Below are 18,687 nucleotides of genomic sequence, written 5' to 3'. Positions count from 1 at the left end.
CACAGTGCTTGTCTGAGCCTCCTGTGGATGTGGCAAGTGATCAAAGTGTGTACACCTGCCCCCATACCCTCCAGCGCCAACATGCCAGAACTACAGGTGCAGGCTTTTTCAAGGGCTTTAAAACCCCATGGAAGTTCAAGATGCCAATTTGAGCAGATGAGGAAGCAGCAAGCCTTCCACCTACTCTGACGTTTCTGTCAGCACATAAGCAGTCTGTGGCATCTGTTATAAGGACTGTCCCTGCTGCCAAAGGCCCAGTGTAGATTAAACTGATTTTAGGTTTATAAGCTGGGAGATTCCAAAGACCTCAAAGCTTTTTGTTCTTCTGCCTTGCTGTAGTAGGAAGAACACAACTGATTTTCCCCTATGCTTTGTTTGGAGCTGGGTCTGTCGATTAACCCCAACTTAACTGTACTGCAGGCACCACACACCTCTGCCCTGATCTTCTGGGAGTGTATTTCTGTGCCCTGTAGCACATGCCAGTTGGCATCATGTGCCTCATTAAGGTGCTCACCTGCACCCCAGGCACTGATCTATGAAAGTGCAAAGCCATGCAGTCTACAGCTCTGACCTTGGGGTACTTTTTGCTGTGAGGGAAGGACTCCATGCAAAGTTTATTTACTTTGCAAAGCTTAGCAGGGGAGGAAGGGCTTTAGAAGGGACAATGGGAGGCTAAAGGACAAAGAGCATGAGGAGCCTCAAGGCCCAGTACCTCTACGGTGAGCACTGCTACTCCAATGTGTCCATGTAGCTTGAGAACGGCCATTTAGCTGTCCTTGAAAGGTGTTACTCCTCATCTTTCCCCAGCAAGAGGGGACAGCTGGAAATGCACACTGTATACTCTATACCCAGACCAGGGGGCCTAACTAATCTATGAGTTTATTGTGGCCTAATTCATCCAAGGCAAAGGTTCTCCCAGCAAAGATTGAGTAGGACAGGGACATAGATACTTCCTGGTGCCTTGTCCTGGAGGGCATCCTACTGAGGGGTTTGCTCACTCAGCCCAGTGATGGGGAAGGGAGGAAAGAGAAGCAGGATCAGTGCCCAGAGGCCTGCGGCAAGAATGAAGGCAGCCTAGAAAGACAGCTCCTGGAGAAGACAAACTCACATTCATGTGTCCAGTGAGGAACCACTGAGTAAGAATGGTTTCTGATAGAATGTAATGCGGGGAGGAGGGAGGCCCACTTCCTGGTAGGCAGGCAGATGGCTGTGTCCTCACATGGGGGTTGGCACAGGGCAACAGTCCCATTCATGAGTCACCCTAAGACCTAATTACCCCCAGAGGTCCATGCTCACCTCCAGGTGAGGACCACCACTGAAAGAACCAGCTTCAAGGTGTATGTGAGCTAGGCTGAAACTGAGCTAAGACAGAGGACCGCAGGGCTTTGAGGGAAATGTGCTGGAATAAAGCAGTACAGACCCCAAAACTAAACAATATGCATAGGTCTTGGGGCCATCTTTATTTCTTAGCTAACGACCAGTGTCCCTGTGCTGGATCCCAGGAGAGGGCAGGCCAAGGCACAAGAAGACAAGGCTCTGGCCCCTCCAGAGTCTGCCCACAGTAGGGAGAGCTGGAGACATGCCAACCAGTGGACACCACAGTGTTGTGAAAAAGTAAGCCATGGCAGCAGATGAGAAAGCATCATGGTGAAGGCTGTGGGGGGATCAAAGCCCTCAGGGTGCAGGCTGGCAAGGCTGAGGAGGGCACAGGTGAGAGCTTTCATTGGAGGGACTGTCACGGTCCTAGAGGCTAACGGTCTGAGGTTCAGAGAGTAGGCTGTAAGAGCCTTCCCAGGCTGCTTCTGGATAGTTTGCTATGATCCTTGGCGTCCCTGGCTTGTGGAAACCTCACCTAGAACCCTGCCCATCCTCACAGCATCCTCGCCTCCTCTTTGTACAAGAACACCAATCACACTAGGCAAGAGCCCACCCTGAGCAAGAGCCCACCCTGATGACCTTGCTGACTTATATCTCAATGACAAATAAGGTCATACTCTATGCTGGGACATCAGCATATGGCCCTGAGAGGGACAGAACTTGGACCATCACAGGCACGCCAAGGCAAACAGAGTTGATGTGCTGGCAGCTCAGTACAAGGCTGCAAGCAGGCAGGCTCTAGCAGTAGTACCAGGAACAGTTAGGGGAAGAGGGTAATGGGGAAGGGGGATCTGAGTCCCTAACCAGAAAGGCCCACATAGCAGTGGGTCAGGGTAGAGTCTTTGCACTTAGCTGACATGGACAGGGCAAGTGGCTGGTAGGCTCCCTTCACTGCCCAAGTTCAGAGCTAGACACAGCCTGTTAAAGCAAGCAGGCTCTCCAATGGGAGCTTTCTGTCTTCGGATTAGTTTGATGTAGTCCTTTCAGCATGCTCATGGTGTGGTCATGCAGCAAAATCGGAAGCCCACTCTGGAAGAGCACAAAACAGATATGCATTGAGGCATTCCTACCAGTCCTATTTTGCAGAACCTCTGAGCCTGAGCTAATTTAGGAGACTTCATGTCTTAATACTTGGAGAGCTTTCCACCAGTCTGACAAAATACCTGAGAAAAACAACTTACATACAGGAAGAAAGGTTTATTCTGGTTCATAATTTCAATACATTGTTACCTGAGTCTATGGAAGGCTAAACCTCATGGCAGAAGGCCATGGCAGAGTAAAGCTGCTCACCTCATGGTGACCATAAAGGAGAGAGGGGTAGAGGGAAAGCTGTGCTTAATGGGTTTCCCCTTCTTCCATTTTTGTTCTATCTGGGCCCTAGTCTATTGGATGGTGCCACCCAAATTAACAGTGGGTATTCCCCTGTTTGCTGTCCCACATGCCAATAACCCCTGGAATCGTGCTTATAACACAAAGTGTGTTTATTACACACTTTTCAATCCAATTGACAATCAAGATTAACCATCACAAGCACAGTACAGTCAGATTACAAGTACATGTCACCGGGACTGCATGCTTCATTCTAGAGCTGCCTTTGTGAGACTTGGGCCACTACAGTAGCTTTTACCTATGAATGCTGGGGGCAATCAGGCTCCTCAGACCTCATATCCATGTTTGTCCAATAAGCACACATCTGTGGTTAGATGGATCTCATGGAATGGTAACCAAGAGTCAGCTGCCTCATCCTGCTCGGAGATCAGCATCAGGCCCCTTACATTTGATCCCATTCCCTTTGCAAGGACCAACTGTGAGCACAAGGTCAGCATTTTGTATGATTCCAGCTCTAGCCAGGAAGAGGCTGAACTCTAGAAACTAAACACATGGCTCAACTCATTCACCCGCAGGTTCCCAAGAAAATCAGAATCAATTTCACAAATGTAACCTGAATTGATTTTGAGACCAGCAATATGGAGAGTTCATTTTGTCCCTTTCAAATATTCTAAAAGGAAGATCAAAGGCAATGATAACAATTTTTGTCATAGCAGTGGCTACATAATCTAATGACTGTCCTGGCAGGGAAGGTGCCATCAGGGCCCAGGAAGGTTGGGTGGGTCCCATGCATACTGCTTAGCCAGCACTTGTGCCTGGCTAAGATCTGGGGTTGGGGGCTTCAGGGTTCCTCAATACCAGTACCATATGGGAGTAGGAAACTCAGGAAACTTGAAACACTGAACTTTTTTTGTGTAATAGTCATAAACTTTCAGTCTTGACAACTAAGTTAACATGTATGAAAGCACTGTTTGGGTAGAATTTGGCCCCTACCAACCTGATATTTACCAGAATGGGGACCAAGATGAACATTTTGGAATGTGTGAGGCCCCATTATTAACACCCCCCATCCCTGTCCCCATCTGTTTGCTGAGTTGGGGGCAAGTGGACCCTGTTTACTGAGAATACGCCTCATTGGAGAGAGGCCTATGTCCCACTCAAGGAAGGGCACCAAGCAAGAAGCCACATATTAGGATCCTCCATCCTTCTGCTGACTTCACAGGGAAAAATTTGACTCTGCAGATGTTATGAGGTGTCAGCCATATTGACCTGGGCTCCATATAGTCCTTTAATCCTGAGACTAGACCGACAGCACTCCTTCCTTAGGAAGGCTGTGAGGGAAAGCCAGGATGGAAGAGGTTCACCACATACCACCCTAGCTGTGGGGAGAAGGGTGGATGAGCCCCTAAAAGGATGGGCACACAGGAGGGCTCTCCCAAAGCTGCTATGTGTAACAGGTGTTGTTTGGAAGTAGGTCTGGGCTCCAGATGCAGAGCAATAGGCCTAACACAGGAAGACCCAGGTTAGACACAGCCAAGAGGTCAAAGGAAGCCAAAAGCTTCCTATGTCAAACCCAGCTCCAGCCCGTGTTGGACTCTGTAATGCTCCCTGCCCCACCTAGTTTTGGGTAAAGCCAAGTGGCACTTCTGGCCTGATCAGAGCCTCACTTCCTCCCATCTTGAGCATTTCTTGCCATCTTCTGTGACCTCCTGAGAAGTAAGCCTCTCAAAAGAGTGTGTTGAGTGAAATTGCTCAGTGATAAGGATATCAACAGCAGCTATTTTAAAAAACACCCAGGCGCCTCAGATCTTAGGCACCCCTTCTGAGGGCCCAGTTTACCCTGGCATGGACACTATAGCTCTGCAGGAGCGGCACTGGGATGGAGTTTGAGCTGTTGGCTGAAGAATACTCAGGGACCATGAAGGACAGATGGTTTTAGAGACACTGAGACCCTCAGCCCCCAGGCCTCATCTTCTTCCATTTCTATAGGCCTGTAGGCACAAGTATGATCCCATAAATTTGCTTAAGAGTCCATAATGAGCAATTCATTTCTTTTTATCCCCCCAGATGGTGGTAGCATCTGCCTCTTACTTCAGAGAAAAGGGCTCCCAGCCCTTTGACTCTCCAGGCATAGGAGCAAACCTCTGCTTCCTACACAGCCAAGGGCCAGCCTTGGTCAAGGTCACAGGAAAACAATATCCAGCTACTAATAGATACAGAAGATTCCAGAGGACACAGGCTCTAGGGAATTGGGCTCCAGGCTTTGAGGTCCAAGGGCAGCAGTCGGGCTGCAGAGGGCTAGACTGGCCATCAGAGGCCAGGCCCTCGGCCCTCATATTTATCATAGAGAATCCCCACCAGATACATGAACCCTTAGGAAATGACATGAGCCCTCTCCTGCACTGCTGAGCTTAATGCCAGCCTTTGCACTTCCTAAGCCTCAGACAGAGGATACCCCACAGATGGGTGGCAGATGGAAGGTGATAGTGCTTCCCCTGCAGGAACCCTGCATAACACCTGGCATTTGGGTTCCATCCTGAGCAAGCAAGCTGGTCACAATGCAGCATTAAGTAGGACCAACCCTAGGAATGTAGTGGATGGGCAGTTAGACGTTCTCTGCTACCAGCTAATTTGCCACGAGCTCTTCTCCCCAAGAATTTGAATGCTGGCCTCTGGTGCCTGAGCCCAGGTAAGGACTCCCTTCTAGGTGCCTATGCCTGCCCTCACAGAAGCTCTGGTCAGAAATGAGAGCAGGCTTGTGCTGCCTTTCCTAGATCCAGGGGAGACCAAGCAAGGTTCCTATACTTCACCTTGGTATACTTCATGCCTCCCCTCAAGTTCTTCTGCACCACTATCCCTAAAATAGACTCTATTTCCATGCCGAGCTAGCTGTCCTTTCTAACCTCCCTCCAGAAGCAGAGTGTTCCATGGTCCAAAAACATGAATCAGACAGCTTGCTACTCCCTGGTTCAAACCTATCTTCACCCATCAGCCACTTGAATCCTACAGCTCCCTCTACTGCCCTTCCCTTGCTGGCCCTGCTCTGGCCAACAGGTCATCCTGCAGTTCTGCAGACATATCAAATTTCTCCTCAAAGGATGTGATAGAATGACCTCCCTGTCATTCCTCATGCAGCCTTGCCTGACCCTTTACATGGCACCCAACCCCTTTTCTGCAGTTCTCTGTGTTCTAAGGTGGTACTCGATACACCTAACATTACAGTTTGCTCACTTACTTGGGGTCCAGTGACTTCCCCATGAGAACACAAGCTCTGGATGGCAGGGACAGATTGTGTGTTGAAATCACCCCTGTACCTCCCAGCTTTCAATGGGCATGCAGAACAAAAGCACCGAGGGGACACAAACAAAACAATGAGTTCCTGAGTGCTGGTCACTGTTCTGGTGTGAAGACAGGGAACCGAGGGAGGGCTGATAGGACTGACAGAGCAGCCACAGTCTACAGCCTATGGTCCATCTGTCTCTAAGCTAGGACAGTCTGGGCAGTAAGTGTGGCCAAGTTGGGCTGGTTGTTCTCACCCCTGGAGAGCTCCCCACTGCTCTCTTCCACCAGCCCTTCCTACTTCCTAAATTAACCTGCTTTTCCAGCTATGTATCAAGCAAGTAGGAAAGGGGGAGCTACCAGAGTCACTTTGCAAACACCATGCTCTCTTCATGTAAATGATCCTTCTCCAGGGATGAGGGGCTCCTAAGACAGGACACCCAGGGAAGAAATCATACCATCCAGGATGAACCAGCTGGTCTCTCAAGTGGGGAGATGACAAAGCAGCAGCCATGGTGTCTTAGTTACTTTATGCTCATCGCTGAGACAAAATACCTGATGCTCAAGTTGGGAAAGGAAAGGTTTATTTCTTACAGTGTTTGGAGGTTTCAGTCCACACTCAGTTGTCTCCAAGACAGGCAGGCATGGCTGGGCTGCAGTTCATGGCGGCTGCCAGCAGCAAACTCGAACCAGCAAAGAGAAAAACACACCTTCTTCCTGCCATGACATCGCATCCTGGCTCCACCCCTATGTGGGTGGAACACTGACACCATCAATCCAAGCACTATACAATGAACCATCACATATGAACAATGCAAACTCATGAGGCCTGGGGGACACAAACATAAACCATGACATTCCACCCCTGGCCCCCAGGACTCATGTACATCCTTTATACAAAAGACATTTAGTCCACCTCCAAGAGTTGCCAAAGTCCTAACAGCTTCAACATTGCTGAAAAGTCCAAGTCCCAAGTCTCCTCCAAGATCTATGGCAAACTCTTAACTTTAAGCCCCTGTACAAAAGAAACAAGGTTAAACATTTCTGAAATGCAAAGGCACAAGATAAACATTACCATTCCAAAAGTTAAAAACAGGAGAATAGAAAGCATTCGAAACAAAGCAATTCCAACATCCAGCAGGGCAAACATTAAGTCCTAGAGTTCTACACTCAGCATCTGAAGCAATCTGGTTGCAAGTTCCAAAAGCCTTGGGTGATTCCACCCCCCAGGGCACTTCCAGTGATTTCAACTCTCGCAGCTTTTCTCTTAAATCCTCTCTGCTTGATTTTTGCAGCTTTCCTTGGATCATCCACATTCCTGGCTTTTCCAAACTTCTGGGGTCTCCACTGTACCTTCGGCTTCACACTTACATCTTCACAAATTGCCCTCTCAGGGGTACACTGCTTGGCCTCCCAGGCCCTTTGCAATCCAGGTGGAAGCCGTCTTACCCTCAGAATTCGTGCATTTTCCTTGCACCTAAAATCAGCACCTTGTGGATGCCGCCAAGGTTTGCTGCTAGCTGAAGCAGTGGCCAGGCTTTTCTCTCTTTTGGCTGTAGGGGTCAGTTGCCTGGATCGCAGGGCTCTGTTTACCTGATTGTGATGAAAAGCTTCTCTGTGTTGTCGCCATTCTGGAACCTCACGTGGCCTCTGTCGCCATTCTGGAGCATGGCACTCTTCATCTTTGCTATGAGGCTGCACAGGGTGGGGACCTGCTTCCTGGGATGCCCCGGGGCTGTCTTTCTTATCTCTCTGTTTCTCCTTAGGAATCAAAATCTCAACTCTGTCTTTACAATCCACACCCTTCCTGGAATCTTCCTTTGGGCCAAACTCACAGTATTGGAAATTATCCTGCTGGGCTCTTTGCTCCTGATTTGAAACATAAAGCTGGCTAAAAGCCCCCAACAATAGCCATGCCACAGCCTCAATGTTTGATTGCTTTTTAATTTCTTTTTCAAGATTAATCAGTCCATTGCCCTTTGTGTCGTCTCAGGCAAAGTCTCTGGGCAGGAGCAAAATGCAGACAAACTTTCTGCCAAGCCATAACACACATCATGTGGAGTCCAACAACCAATGCAGTCCTTTCCAGCAGAAACCTCCCAAGCCTGGTCTTTACCATCAGGCTTTCTATCAGCTTTCTGGTCTCTTAAGCTCTGACCAGAATCTCCTCTACAGAACAGCCTAAGCTGCTCCAGCACTATGCATCCAGGCCACATGTCCAAACCTTTCCAAACTCGGCCCATAAGCCATTTCCAAAGCCTCTTGAAAAACATGGCGAGGTATAGTCATAGCAAACGACCCCACTCCTCGGTACCAAATTTCTGTCTTAGTTACTTTATGCTCGTCGCTGAGACAAAATACCTGATGCTCAAGTTGGGAAAGGAAAGGTTTATTTCTTACAGTGTTTGGAGGTTTCAGTCCACACTCAGTTGTCTCCAAGACAGGCAGGCATGGCTGGGCTGCAGTTCATGGCGGCCGCCAGCAGCAAACTCAAACCAGCAAAGAGAAAAACATACCTTCTTCCTGCCATGACATCGCATCCTGGCTCCACCCCTATGTGGGTGGAGCACTGACACCATCAATCCAAGCACTATACAATGAACCATCACATATGAACAATGCAAACTCATGAGGCCTGGGGGACACAAACATAAACCATGACACATGGCAACTATGACCCCTCTGTGGGGAGGCAGCTACCTCATGCCTCTCTTCTGGATCTGGATACTCAGGGTGTTAGATTTGTGACAATTCACCAAGTAATGCACCAGGTACTTCAATGTATCTACAATGTACTACAATGTATCTTCTGTTTGAAGATACATTGTTTAAAATTTTAAAGAATCCACAGTAAAACCAAGTATAGTATAGCAATGTGGTGGCTGGCAGCTGCCAAGGAACAGGTTTCAGTAGGAGTGCGGGAACTGGTCTTAAACTTCACTGTGCAGTGGGCTCATTTTCCATACTTCCCAGCTAAAGCCAACATGTGGCAGTCCAGGCAGCAGAACTACAGGACATGTACTGAGCTGTCAAGGTACAGTGAGCTGGGCATCTCCATAGCCATGTTTGAAAATTGCAACTGGGTCATGTATGTGGTAGGCAGGCAAGGCAGGGATGTCATTCTCGGCAGCAGCAAGTTCCCTTGGGTACTAGATACAAAAAGGAGGCTCTGTACTCTGTTTGATGTGAAGGACTGAGGCCTGGAGGTTGGAACCCAGTGTCCCCAAGTCTGTCTTAGTTTCCATCCTCCAGAGATTGTGGGAGGGAGCAGCTCAGAAAGGACCAGGGCGCCTGAACAGTGGCACAGTGCCCATGTGGAAGCAGCATCGTGATCCAAGCACATGACCCAGGATCCTAGGAGCTCCAGCAAACTTTCCCTCCTTCTTAGTATCTTGTTGAGCCAAGCTTTTATGCCACTGATGGTGAATCTTTTAGAGCTTTGAATAACAAATAACCCACTTGTAGCACATGTGCCACAGATTTGCCACCACTGTTCATGTCATCTCATCTTGGGCCTACAGGTAAAAGGCAGAAAACTCCAGAGGAAACTGGCCACATCCATATGATGTGGTCCCAAAATGCGTGCGAAGCAATTAAGGGACATGTTTTCTCTTCACTATGAAAAGGAGAAGCTGTCGCTTGGCCCTGACCTGGAAACCACTTGGGTTTCCTCACAGAGCCACTGGCTGGGAGAACTGCTCCAGGCCCACAAGAGTGAGCACTGAGAGCACTCAGGTAAGGTCATGCCCAGCAGCTGCAGAGTCCTGGCTGAGCAAGGGCGTTGGGCAGATAGAGGTGCTAGCTATACGGTACAGGCCTCCCTGGGCACAGCTAAGTGACCTGTCCAGCCATGGCAGCATTCTGGTTTTCTCAGAAGCACCTTTGCTTCCTTTGTCCCCCCAAGGTCTTCCTCTCATACCCTGTGCTGGCTCCTGGATTCGGAAGACCACTTGTGCCCTCAGGCTGCCCTGCAAGTGCAGCACTGCAGCACTTCCTGCTGACCTAGTCACTGATCTGTCCTCATCTTCCTGCAGGTTAACAATGAGAATGTTGTCAAAGTCGGCCACAGGCAGGTGGTAAACATGATCCGCCAGGGAGGGAATCACCTCATCCTTAAGGTCGTCACGGTGACCAGGAATTTGGACCCTGATGACACCGCGAGGAAGAAAGGTACGTGCCCCTCAAGACTCCTTGCAAGGGACATGGGTAGGGCCCACTGTGGAGTAGATGGCACATTGTCTTTAGCTGAAGCCCAGAGATGGCTTGGGGCTAGAATTGGCCACCACAAACATAACACTGACCCAGAGCCATCCTCCCACCCAAGCACAGGTCCAATTGGTAAGAAGTAATGAAGGGTAACAGCAGTCCTTTTAGCCACAAAAAGCAGCTATGGGGCTGGGGATTTGGCTCCGCAGCAAAAGCACCTGTCTGGCAAGCCCTAGGTCATGAGTTCGATCCCTGGAACGGACAAAAAAAAAAAAAGCTATGCAATGGCACCAAGGACACTAAATCCTGTGACAGCAGGTCAGCCTGAGCTTGGAAAAGATGCACAGAGTGATAAACCAGAGCACAGCATAGGAAGGGTGTCTGGAGGAGGGAGCTGGAGACAGAAAGGCCAGAGTGGTCTCTCCCTGGGAACTCCTCTAGCTCCCTCAAGAGGGCAGTCTCCAGCTTCCTGTAAAAACAAAAAACAGGGGCTGGGGATTTAGCTCAGCAGCATAAACGCCTACCTTGCAAGCAGGCAGTCGTGAGTTCGATCCCTGGTACCGATTAAAAAACGAAAAAGACAAAAACAAAACACAAAAAACAGCATCTGCTGAGAAAAAAAACCTTTGTATATGTGATGGGGTGAGGGGGCTTGCCCAGCCTGGCAGTGGTAGCTAAGAGCTGAAGACTAGCAGACTGGCAGAGCTATCTGTGGCCCATCAGCCATGCCCCATTAGTCCCAACAGACTCCATGTAGACCAGCTAGACAGGGCTCCCTCTTCCCCTCCCTCCCCCGGCCAAGTGCCTGTCTTTCTCTATCTTAAGCAAACCCACATGGCCCCAACAGTTTCAGCCCACGGAACCTCCCTGACACATGACTCACCCACAGGCACGCCTGCCTTCCTACCTGCCAGCCTTCCCCACAAAACTCCAGCCAGACGGCTACTACCCTTACGTCTGTTATTCCCTTGTCTGGAAATGTGGGAAGTACGCGCACAGTACAGGGCCTTGCCACAGTTCTCATTACTGTCTCTGTTTGTCCATCAAGCTCCCCCACCTCCGAAGCGAGCACCAACCACAGCCCTCACCCTGCGCTCCAAGTCCATGACCGCAGAGCTAGAGGAGCTCGGTAAGAGCCCCCATCCAACCTACCCAGCTTGTGCTGCCCCCGTGAGCCTCAGCCCATGCATGGCCCCTTGCTGGCTTGCTTGTCTCCTTAGTGACACTGTGCCCTCTCCCTGCCCTGCATGGCTGGGCATTTACACATTTTGCATCACCCTCGGGAGCCTGTGGGTGTCTTTACTCTTTCCTGTTTGTCTAACATTGTTTTGTTTTGAATTTTTGGGCCTCTCACTAGTGGACAAAGGTAAGCAGACCCCAGGATCCTGACAGCAGCTACCCTGCTGTCTAGGGCACCCCCACTGACCACTGCCTTGGCTCAGCCTTGGAGGCCTGTGCAAGATGCTTCCTGATGCAGGCAGGCAAGCTCAGACCTTAAGGCTCTAGCACTTGGAGCCTTGGCATAGATGGCATTGGAACTGGCACACTAGGTTTAGGCAGCAACCAGCACTTTAAGAGGTCTGTAAGAAAGAGAGGCTCCTGACCATTTGTCCCTGTCCTGCAGACTGGGTAAGGGTGACTAGTAGCCAGGGGCACCATGGCGACCATTCAAAAGGGAACTTCAGGGGCTGGGGATTTAGCTCAGTGGCATAAGTGCCTGCCTTGCAAGCAGGCAGTCATGAGTTTGATCCCCGGTACCGGTAAAAACAAAAAAGACCAAAAAAAAAAAAAAAAAAAAAAAAAAGGGAACTTTGGAGCTAACCTCCTAGATGCTGCTAAATGCCATAAGGACTCTTCAGGGAGTCCAGAGACTTCTCAGAAGAGTAGCTCTGAACGTCAGGGTGGTAAGGGGGTGGAAATGTTTGCCACACCGACAGCAGGAACAGGGCTAGTGAGGGCAAGTAATGTGGGCACAGAAGCAAACCTGAGCTCCTGGCCCAGCAGGCTGAAAGTTGAGTGCCTCTTATTGGCAACTTGCCTGGACTTCCCTCTCAGCTTACACCAGCCTTCCACTGGAGACCTTTGGGTTCTGCCTACCAAAAAGAATCGTCAAACACAGAAGGAGCCTTCCTCTTTGCTCTCCCGTGGGAGGGGGTCTAGCAAACCATGACCATCCTTCTGGGCCCAGAATACTGAGGTTGGCCGGGCCATCTCTCATTGCATTCTGGGGCTCAGCACACAGCGTTAGTCCTTTAGAAAAGGGCACCCCTGTCCTAGATTTCTCCTTTTATCCTATACTTCACCATCTTCATATTATCCTTTCAATTTGCTGGAGAACCCCAACAGCATCCTCAGGAGCCGTACCTTATAGGAAAGGAAAGCAGGAATGCTGACAGCGAGTTGACGCTCGATTTCCCAGGGTTTACTGTGGGACTCTCAAGAGGGACAACAAGCAGTTCATCTTTAAGGAGCACCACTGCAGGGTGTCTTGAGACCTCAGAGCTGCTCAGGGGCTCAGGTGTTAACCCACCACAGGCTGACTTGTATTTTACACCTGCCTTCCTGAAGTTCACTTCCCACTTTGCCAGGTGCTGGTGGGATCAGGGGGTATGACTCAAGAAGGAAAGTGCCCTTCTACCATTAGGAAGGTGCTTCACAAGCAGGGCAAGTAAGGAAGAGAAAACCCAGATTCAGTTCTGGGAAAGCTGCATCTGTAGCTCTTTAGTGTCCCCAGTCCTGGGTCCCATCCTATTTCCCATGGCTGTCCTGAGCTGGGCAAGGCCCCAGGTGTAGGCTGCAGGCTGCTGTCTAGTGGCTCACAGCACTTCCCTTTCTGTTTGCAAGCTGCAGTCCGGAAGAAGAAGGGTAAGGGAAGCCCAAATGTCTGTCTCCAGTTCTCTTGCGCGTCAAACCCCAGTAGAAGAGAAACCCTCTTGTGACCGTCGAGTGAAGTGTAGAATGTATCATGAATCTTGTGTCTTCTTCCTGTTTTGGGGTCTTGCCTAAGGACCCTAATCCTGGAACATGTCCCATTTTGCTCTGTTCGGTCTGCTTGACTTCTGTCTGTTACCCCCCCTGACGTGTCCAGTATTTTCCCCTGAGCTGTGTCGTGTCAGTATGACCGTGAAGCTACTGCAAGCCCTTTGGTGGTCACAGCTGGACCTGCCATGGCTACGTAGAGGTCTTGGCACTCCCAATGAAGTTGACCAGAGACTAGGTCACCTGGGCTGCCAGTCAGTATAGGCACAGGAGCCCCTGGCTGCTCCTGACCCAGCATTCCTTTTTTAGTAACTAAATACTGCCCCTTTCAACATACTGAAACTTTCCCTTGTGCTGGCAATAGGAGGAGCTGGGGCCTTCTGATCCACTATGTTGTGAGATGGGAGGGCAGCAATGGTGTGGCTGTGAGCAGCCATGAGACAAGGCCCACATGTACCCTGAGAACAGAGCCCTTTCCTTGTGCAGCAGTACCCACATCTTGGATGTTTCTCACCTGACTGCTGCAGATGGTTAAGAAAGCACTTTCTAGTATACTGAATGACCCCTTCTTGAGAACAATTACAAGCAGCACTCCCAATTCAAACCACGTTTTACTTGGGCTGTAGGCACCATGCCCAAGGCATGCCATAGATGCAGCAGTAACTGGGAGGTCACTGAAATGAGGCCAGTAGTGGGTACTAGAGACCACAGGGCCAATATGAGGGAAGGACAGGGCTCCTTAAAGCAGAAAGCAGAGCCTCTATGGCCTCCCCGCTCCTCTTTGACCCCTCAGTACCAGCAGTTTTCCTGTAGCAACCTAGGCCTTCATATCATGCCAGGCTGCCTAGGATTCTCAGCACAGGCTTTCTAGGGTCTTCTCTGTGTTGAGAGCAACAAGGATGCCCAGACACAGGACATCCTTTTTTCTGAGGGTCCTGAGGCTACTCTTTTACATGACTCCTTGCCCTGCCAACGAAGGAACACCACCATAAGCTCCCAAAGACCCAGGCATCTCACAGTTGGCTAAGAACAGACCTCAGTCAATAAGGGTTCAGGACCCAGGGCAGTGAAGCCTCAGTGGGTAACTCCTGTAGACTCTGCTGGAGGATCCACAGGATAGGAGTCATGGTCTGCACAGCCCCCCTCACTGAGGATAGGCAAGAGTCCTGGACAGTGGACATCTACCTTCTATTTGATCAGAGAAATCTGCTTACAGATTAAATCCCCCCCCCCACACACACACCCCAGGCTAGAACAGGAGATGAAGGTATGAGCATGAAGGTCCCAAAAGGCTCAGCAGCTAAGGCCCAGCCCAGCTCTGGGGCCTAGAGAACTGAAGAACACCCTCAAGGACCTTGGAATGTTGTGTGGGCTCCCATGCCATGGCCCCTACCAGCCTAAAGCTTTGGCTCCTATCTGTACACTGGGGACCATGCCTTACAGCAGGTGCACAAGGATGGCTCCATCTCTTTGGGAGGACCAGCGTAACCTGTTATGTCCTGTCAACTCAAGTTCTGCCCCACACCTTGACCACAGACTTCCAGCCCCCAAAACTGAGAGGATAAATGTCTGTCCTTTTGAGCCATCTTGTTTGTGGCTTGTTTTTGCAGTGTTAAGAGATTCCTGCAAAAGTGAAGCAGCCTCAACTCCCAGCTCTCCCCAAGGCATGGTGCTTGCTTGCTAATCCTGGCTTTTCACAGATATATCTAGAGACTACACACAGGCAAACATGACTGCCATCTGAGCCCTGGACACACAACCACCAGGGAGGCTCTGGTGGAAGCAGAAGCGAAGCTGACAAGGGGAGGAGAGGCAGTTGTGAAGGGAACATGACTTCCAGCCCTGCTAGGAACCTCTGACTGCACCCGCAGCCAATATTCCTGGGAAGGTGTGTGGATTTTTGGCACCTGCAGGCTCTCCAGGGCCCAGACTACCTCTCCAGCTCCTTGACTGCCTTTTGGGAGAGCAAACCAGAGGCATCTTGTCACGTGCATGGTGTTTTGTTTTCCTCCTAGAAGTAGTGCCACAGAGGAAGGCTACACTGTACTCTCTCACCCTGAGCTGGGTGTGGGATGCTGCCCGGCATAGGGAGCAGCACCTGTGGTTAAGGTACACATGAGAAGAGACACAGTGCCATTTAATACAGCCATGGTGGGGCTCCTCTTCTCTACTTGGGGAATCAAGAGGCTTGGTCAGCAGGGCTACAGGAGCCTGTGGTTCCATGCCTCTCTCTTTGCTGTGGTGGTTAGGGTTGCTTCCCCCAGAGTCTGCAGGCTCTGTCCCACAAAGCCTACAACATCAGCTCAGTGAACACAAAACAGCAGCAGGTTTTCTCCAACATGAGGGGCTGTACTCCCTCCGGCAATTTATGAAGTTCACCTGAAGCCCAGACAGTTCACAGGCTGGGAGATCCAGTGACTGGCAGAGCAGGCTGTGCTTCCTCACTGAGAAATGTGGCTGTACATCCCAATCAGCTTGATGAGCACACCATCTCCCTCCCAAGCCACTCTTCCTTGCACCCAGAAGTTTACAATTTATGGCCCGACAGCAGCACATCTGTCTTTTAAAAAGATCCTAAGTTTGCTTAGACAATTAAAGCATGGGTCAGTGCTGGAGCATTCATCAGCTCATTGTTTTTCTTAAGATTTGACAGTTTTCAAATCTGTCTACAGGATTGTTTTCAGTTACCAAGTACTTCATTTTATCACTGCAGGGGGCTGGACTCAATAATCCTCTTCATCCAGTCCTTGAATAGATACCCAGTTCCCAGCTTTTGTAAATCAAGCCTAATCCTCACGAGCCAGCCAGCACATAATGGGAAAGAGGAATCTGCAGTCTCATGAATTTCTTAAAGGTCTTCATGTTCCAGTAAACAAGATCTCAAAGATGGGACCCCCCCCACACACACAGTGGTCAGACCACAGCTGCCATTGGTTAGCAAATCAGGGGGTGGGGTTTTCCCTCTACTTATCTGAATCACACTGACAATACAAACTTTCAAGGGAACAGTAGCCCTGGCCTTACCACCTCCATAAACCAGGTTGCTGTCATTATTCTGAGAGGTGGGGGTGAAGCCAGAACACACAAGGTTTAAACAGGGACCAGGATGGCCCACATTCAAGGTTGCCGTGGTTCCCAGGGATGCACCTCCCATGACATGATCACGCCAGCCATCCTGACATAGGTGATGGTGCCCTGACTTCATGGGCCCTCCCACAGTGTTTTCCAATCAGCTAGGTAAAGCAGATCATTCTTATGAGAGATTTTCAAATAAATTTTTTGCTGTCATTGCCCAAAAGATCTAGGCACGCATTTGGATAGCAGGCAGGACCAGGTGAACTTTACTTGAGCTCAAGCTGCTGCCTGGTCCCATGGTCCCCACCTGGACCTGAAGCATCTCTGACCCTCAAACTGTTTCCTCCGTGAAATGGAATCCCTCCTCTTATTCCCTTCCCAGCTTATAGCCAGCTTATTTCTGAAAAGAAATAGGATGAGGAGCTGAATTTCCTACCAGAGTCAAGGACTGCTGTTATTAACCATAACACTGTTGACTCAACCTAGGCATGCCCATCTTTTGGGCATATTTTTTTGGGTGACTGCCACAGGCCTTGCAACCCTCAGATCACATCCTGCTCCTTTAGGGCACATGAAAAGTCCAGGGTGTGCCCCAGGATTCTGGACCAAATAACCTCCAGTGTTGTAAGTGGGCACGAGCCCACCCTATCAGTTCCAGGGCTTAATCCCAAAGAAACAGATTCACAGCTTCTAGAAGACAGAACCAAACTCCTCTGAGACACAGCACCTCAATTCAGTCACAGGAGAGTTTCTCCTGGTGGGTCCCTCATCCACAGTGTGCCAGACATATCCCCCACAAAGCAAGCCTTGGCCACCAGACTCCCATATCCAAGGCCTTCCCAATAGGGCCATGGCCCTATGCATCTTACAACAATGTGTGCTGAAGGGAGGTAGCTGGGTTCTTTAGCTGCCCCACAGCCGTCCACCTGGAAGGACCCACAATATTTTGTGGGGATCAAGTCACTCCTCCCTATTTTGGTACATGCCCTCTGGGTTCACATTAGGGGTGCTTAGGTTGCTAGGTTCCCCAAACCTCACCCTCCTCAAGAGGCAGAAGAGGGGCCAGGGCCAGAAGCACGGAAAAGAGCTGGGAGCTCTCGGCACTATGTGAGGTTCTGTCCTGGGTCTCACTGCAGTGGCAGGATATAGCATCCTGATTCTAGAAAGATTTTGGCCCCTGTCTTGGAGGAAGTCATTCTTGGGCCACTAGCAACCATATCACAGCTGAAGCAAAGCCAAAGAGCTAGTGTCAAGGGGCCTGTATTCTAGGAACAGTCCAACTTGGACCAGTGTGCCCTGGGTTGGCTCATTAGAGGAGGATCCATAAATTAAGGGGGAGTGAGACCCAGCAAACAGGTATGGTGGTGGCAGAAGAAACCTATGTTCAGTATCAGCCATCAAAGGACATATGAGTCCCAGTCCAGACTTGCAAAGGGAAGGTTTCTCAGAGGAGGCAGCTGGCTAAGATGGCAGCATGTGAGGAAGAAATGTCAGGCAGTAGATGCTCCAGCAAGAAGAGATGGATCCTGGAGGATGAGGATGAGGGCCATAGACACAGGTGAAGGTGTCCACACAGCCAACACCAACAAGGTTGGGCATTTCTTACTATACCTTAGCAGTCCCATAGGGGCAGGTGCTCACCATGCACAAGGAGAAACCTATGCTTCCCAAAGATACAGAGAGAACACTGTGAGAGGCATGCACAGAGGGGCTGGGTGAGTCTGCAAGCTAGTCAGCTGGATGAGAGTGAAGGAAGCAGGAACCTGAGAGCACTTGCTAGTCTCACTGGGGTGGGGCCATTAAAGAACAGATTAAAGTCTTCCATGCTCTGCATAATTTATATAACATCCTACTAGCAAGTAAACCAGGACAATGGTGCAGAGCAGGGTGGCAAAACTCCCCCTAAAGGGCCAGTGACCATTTGAGCTCTGCAGATCATGTGGTCTCTTGCACATTCTTCCTCTTCTTTTCACATCTCTACAAATCTTAAAACAGCTCTGAGGCTAAGGACATGTGTGTGAGCTGGGAAGATTAGGATGTAGCCTGCACCAATTACTTATGGACCCTTGGAATCTGGCACCCTGTTTGGAATTAGCCATCTTCCATCAAGTCAGAGTTACGAGGGTATTGGCTACTCTGAGAGGTCCAGAAATCATGACATGTGCCAGTCAGTTCCACCCTGAAACATTCCCTTCCCTCTCGCTGACCTGCCTGGGTGCAGAGTGGTGGGTGTGTACGGGTATGGAGCCGTTGAATCTGGCCCACCTTCTTAGACGTTGGTGCTTTCATCTTGGACTTCTATGATCAGTGCTGCAATGCTAGGCAAGGCTGCCAGAGCATAGCTTCTCTTAAGCCACCTCTGCAAGTGGCTACCATAGTACTATCCTAAGAAACAACTTGGAGACATGACTTGCTCACCTGGCAGTCACTTCAGAGGGAGCC

At 50.0% G+C, this 18,687-nt stretch overlaps 1 protein-coding gene across 5 annotated transcripts in view; it reads left to right on the top strand.

Annotated features, from left to right (window-relative positions):
• Shank2 (SH3 and multiple ankyrin repeat domains 2) overlaps positions 1-18,687 on the top strand; it is a 503,818-nt gene that overhangs the window by 462,254 nt on the left and 22,877 nt on the right. For 3 of the 5 annotated variants that reach the window (XM_063227696.1, XM_063227697.1, XM_063227699.1), the window contains 4 exons: positions 10,020-10,155; positions 11,240-11,321; positions 11,538-11,557; positions 13,036-13,056. In XM_063227696.1, the coding sequence (XP_063083766.1) occupies positions 10,020-10,155; positions 11,240-11,321; positions 11,538-11,557; positions 13,036-13,056 (259 nt within the window). The remainder of the gene's footprint in view (positions 1-10,019; positions 10,156-11,239; positions 11,322-11,537; positions 11,558-13,035; positions 13,057-18,687) is intronic. The other 2 variants (XM_063227700.1, XM_063227698.1) reach the window with 2 other exon arrangements.

The sequence above is a fragment of the Cavia porcellus genome, unplaced genomic scaffold (genome assembly GCF_034190915.1).
Source record: "Cavia porcellus strain 051 isolate PalLab524CR breed Dunkin Hartley unplaced genomic scaffold, mCavPor4.1 scaffold_17, whole genome shotgun sequence".
NCBI lineage: Eukaryota > Metazoa > Chordata > Mammalia > Rodentia > Caviidae > Cavia > Cavia porcellus.
This window is presented reverse-complemented; position numbering and strand designations above follow the sequence as displayed.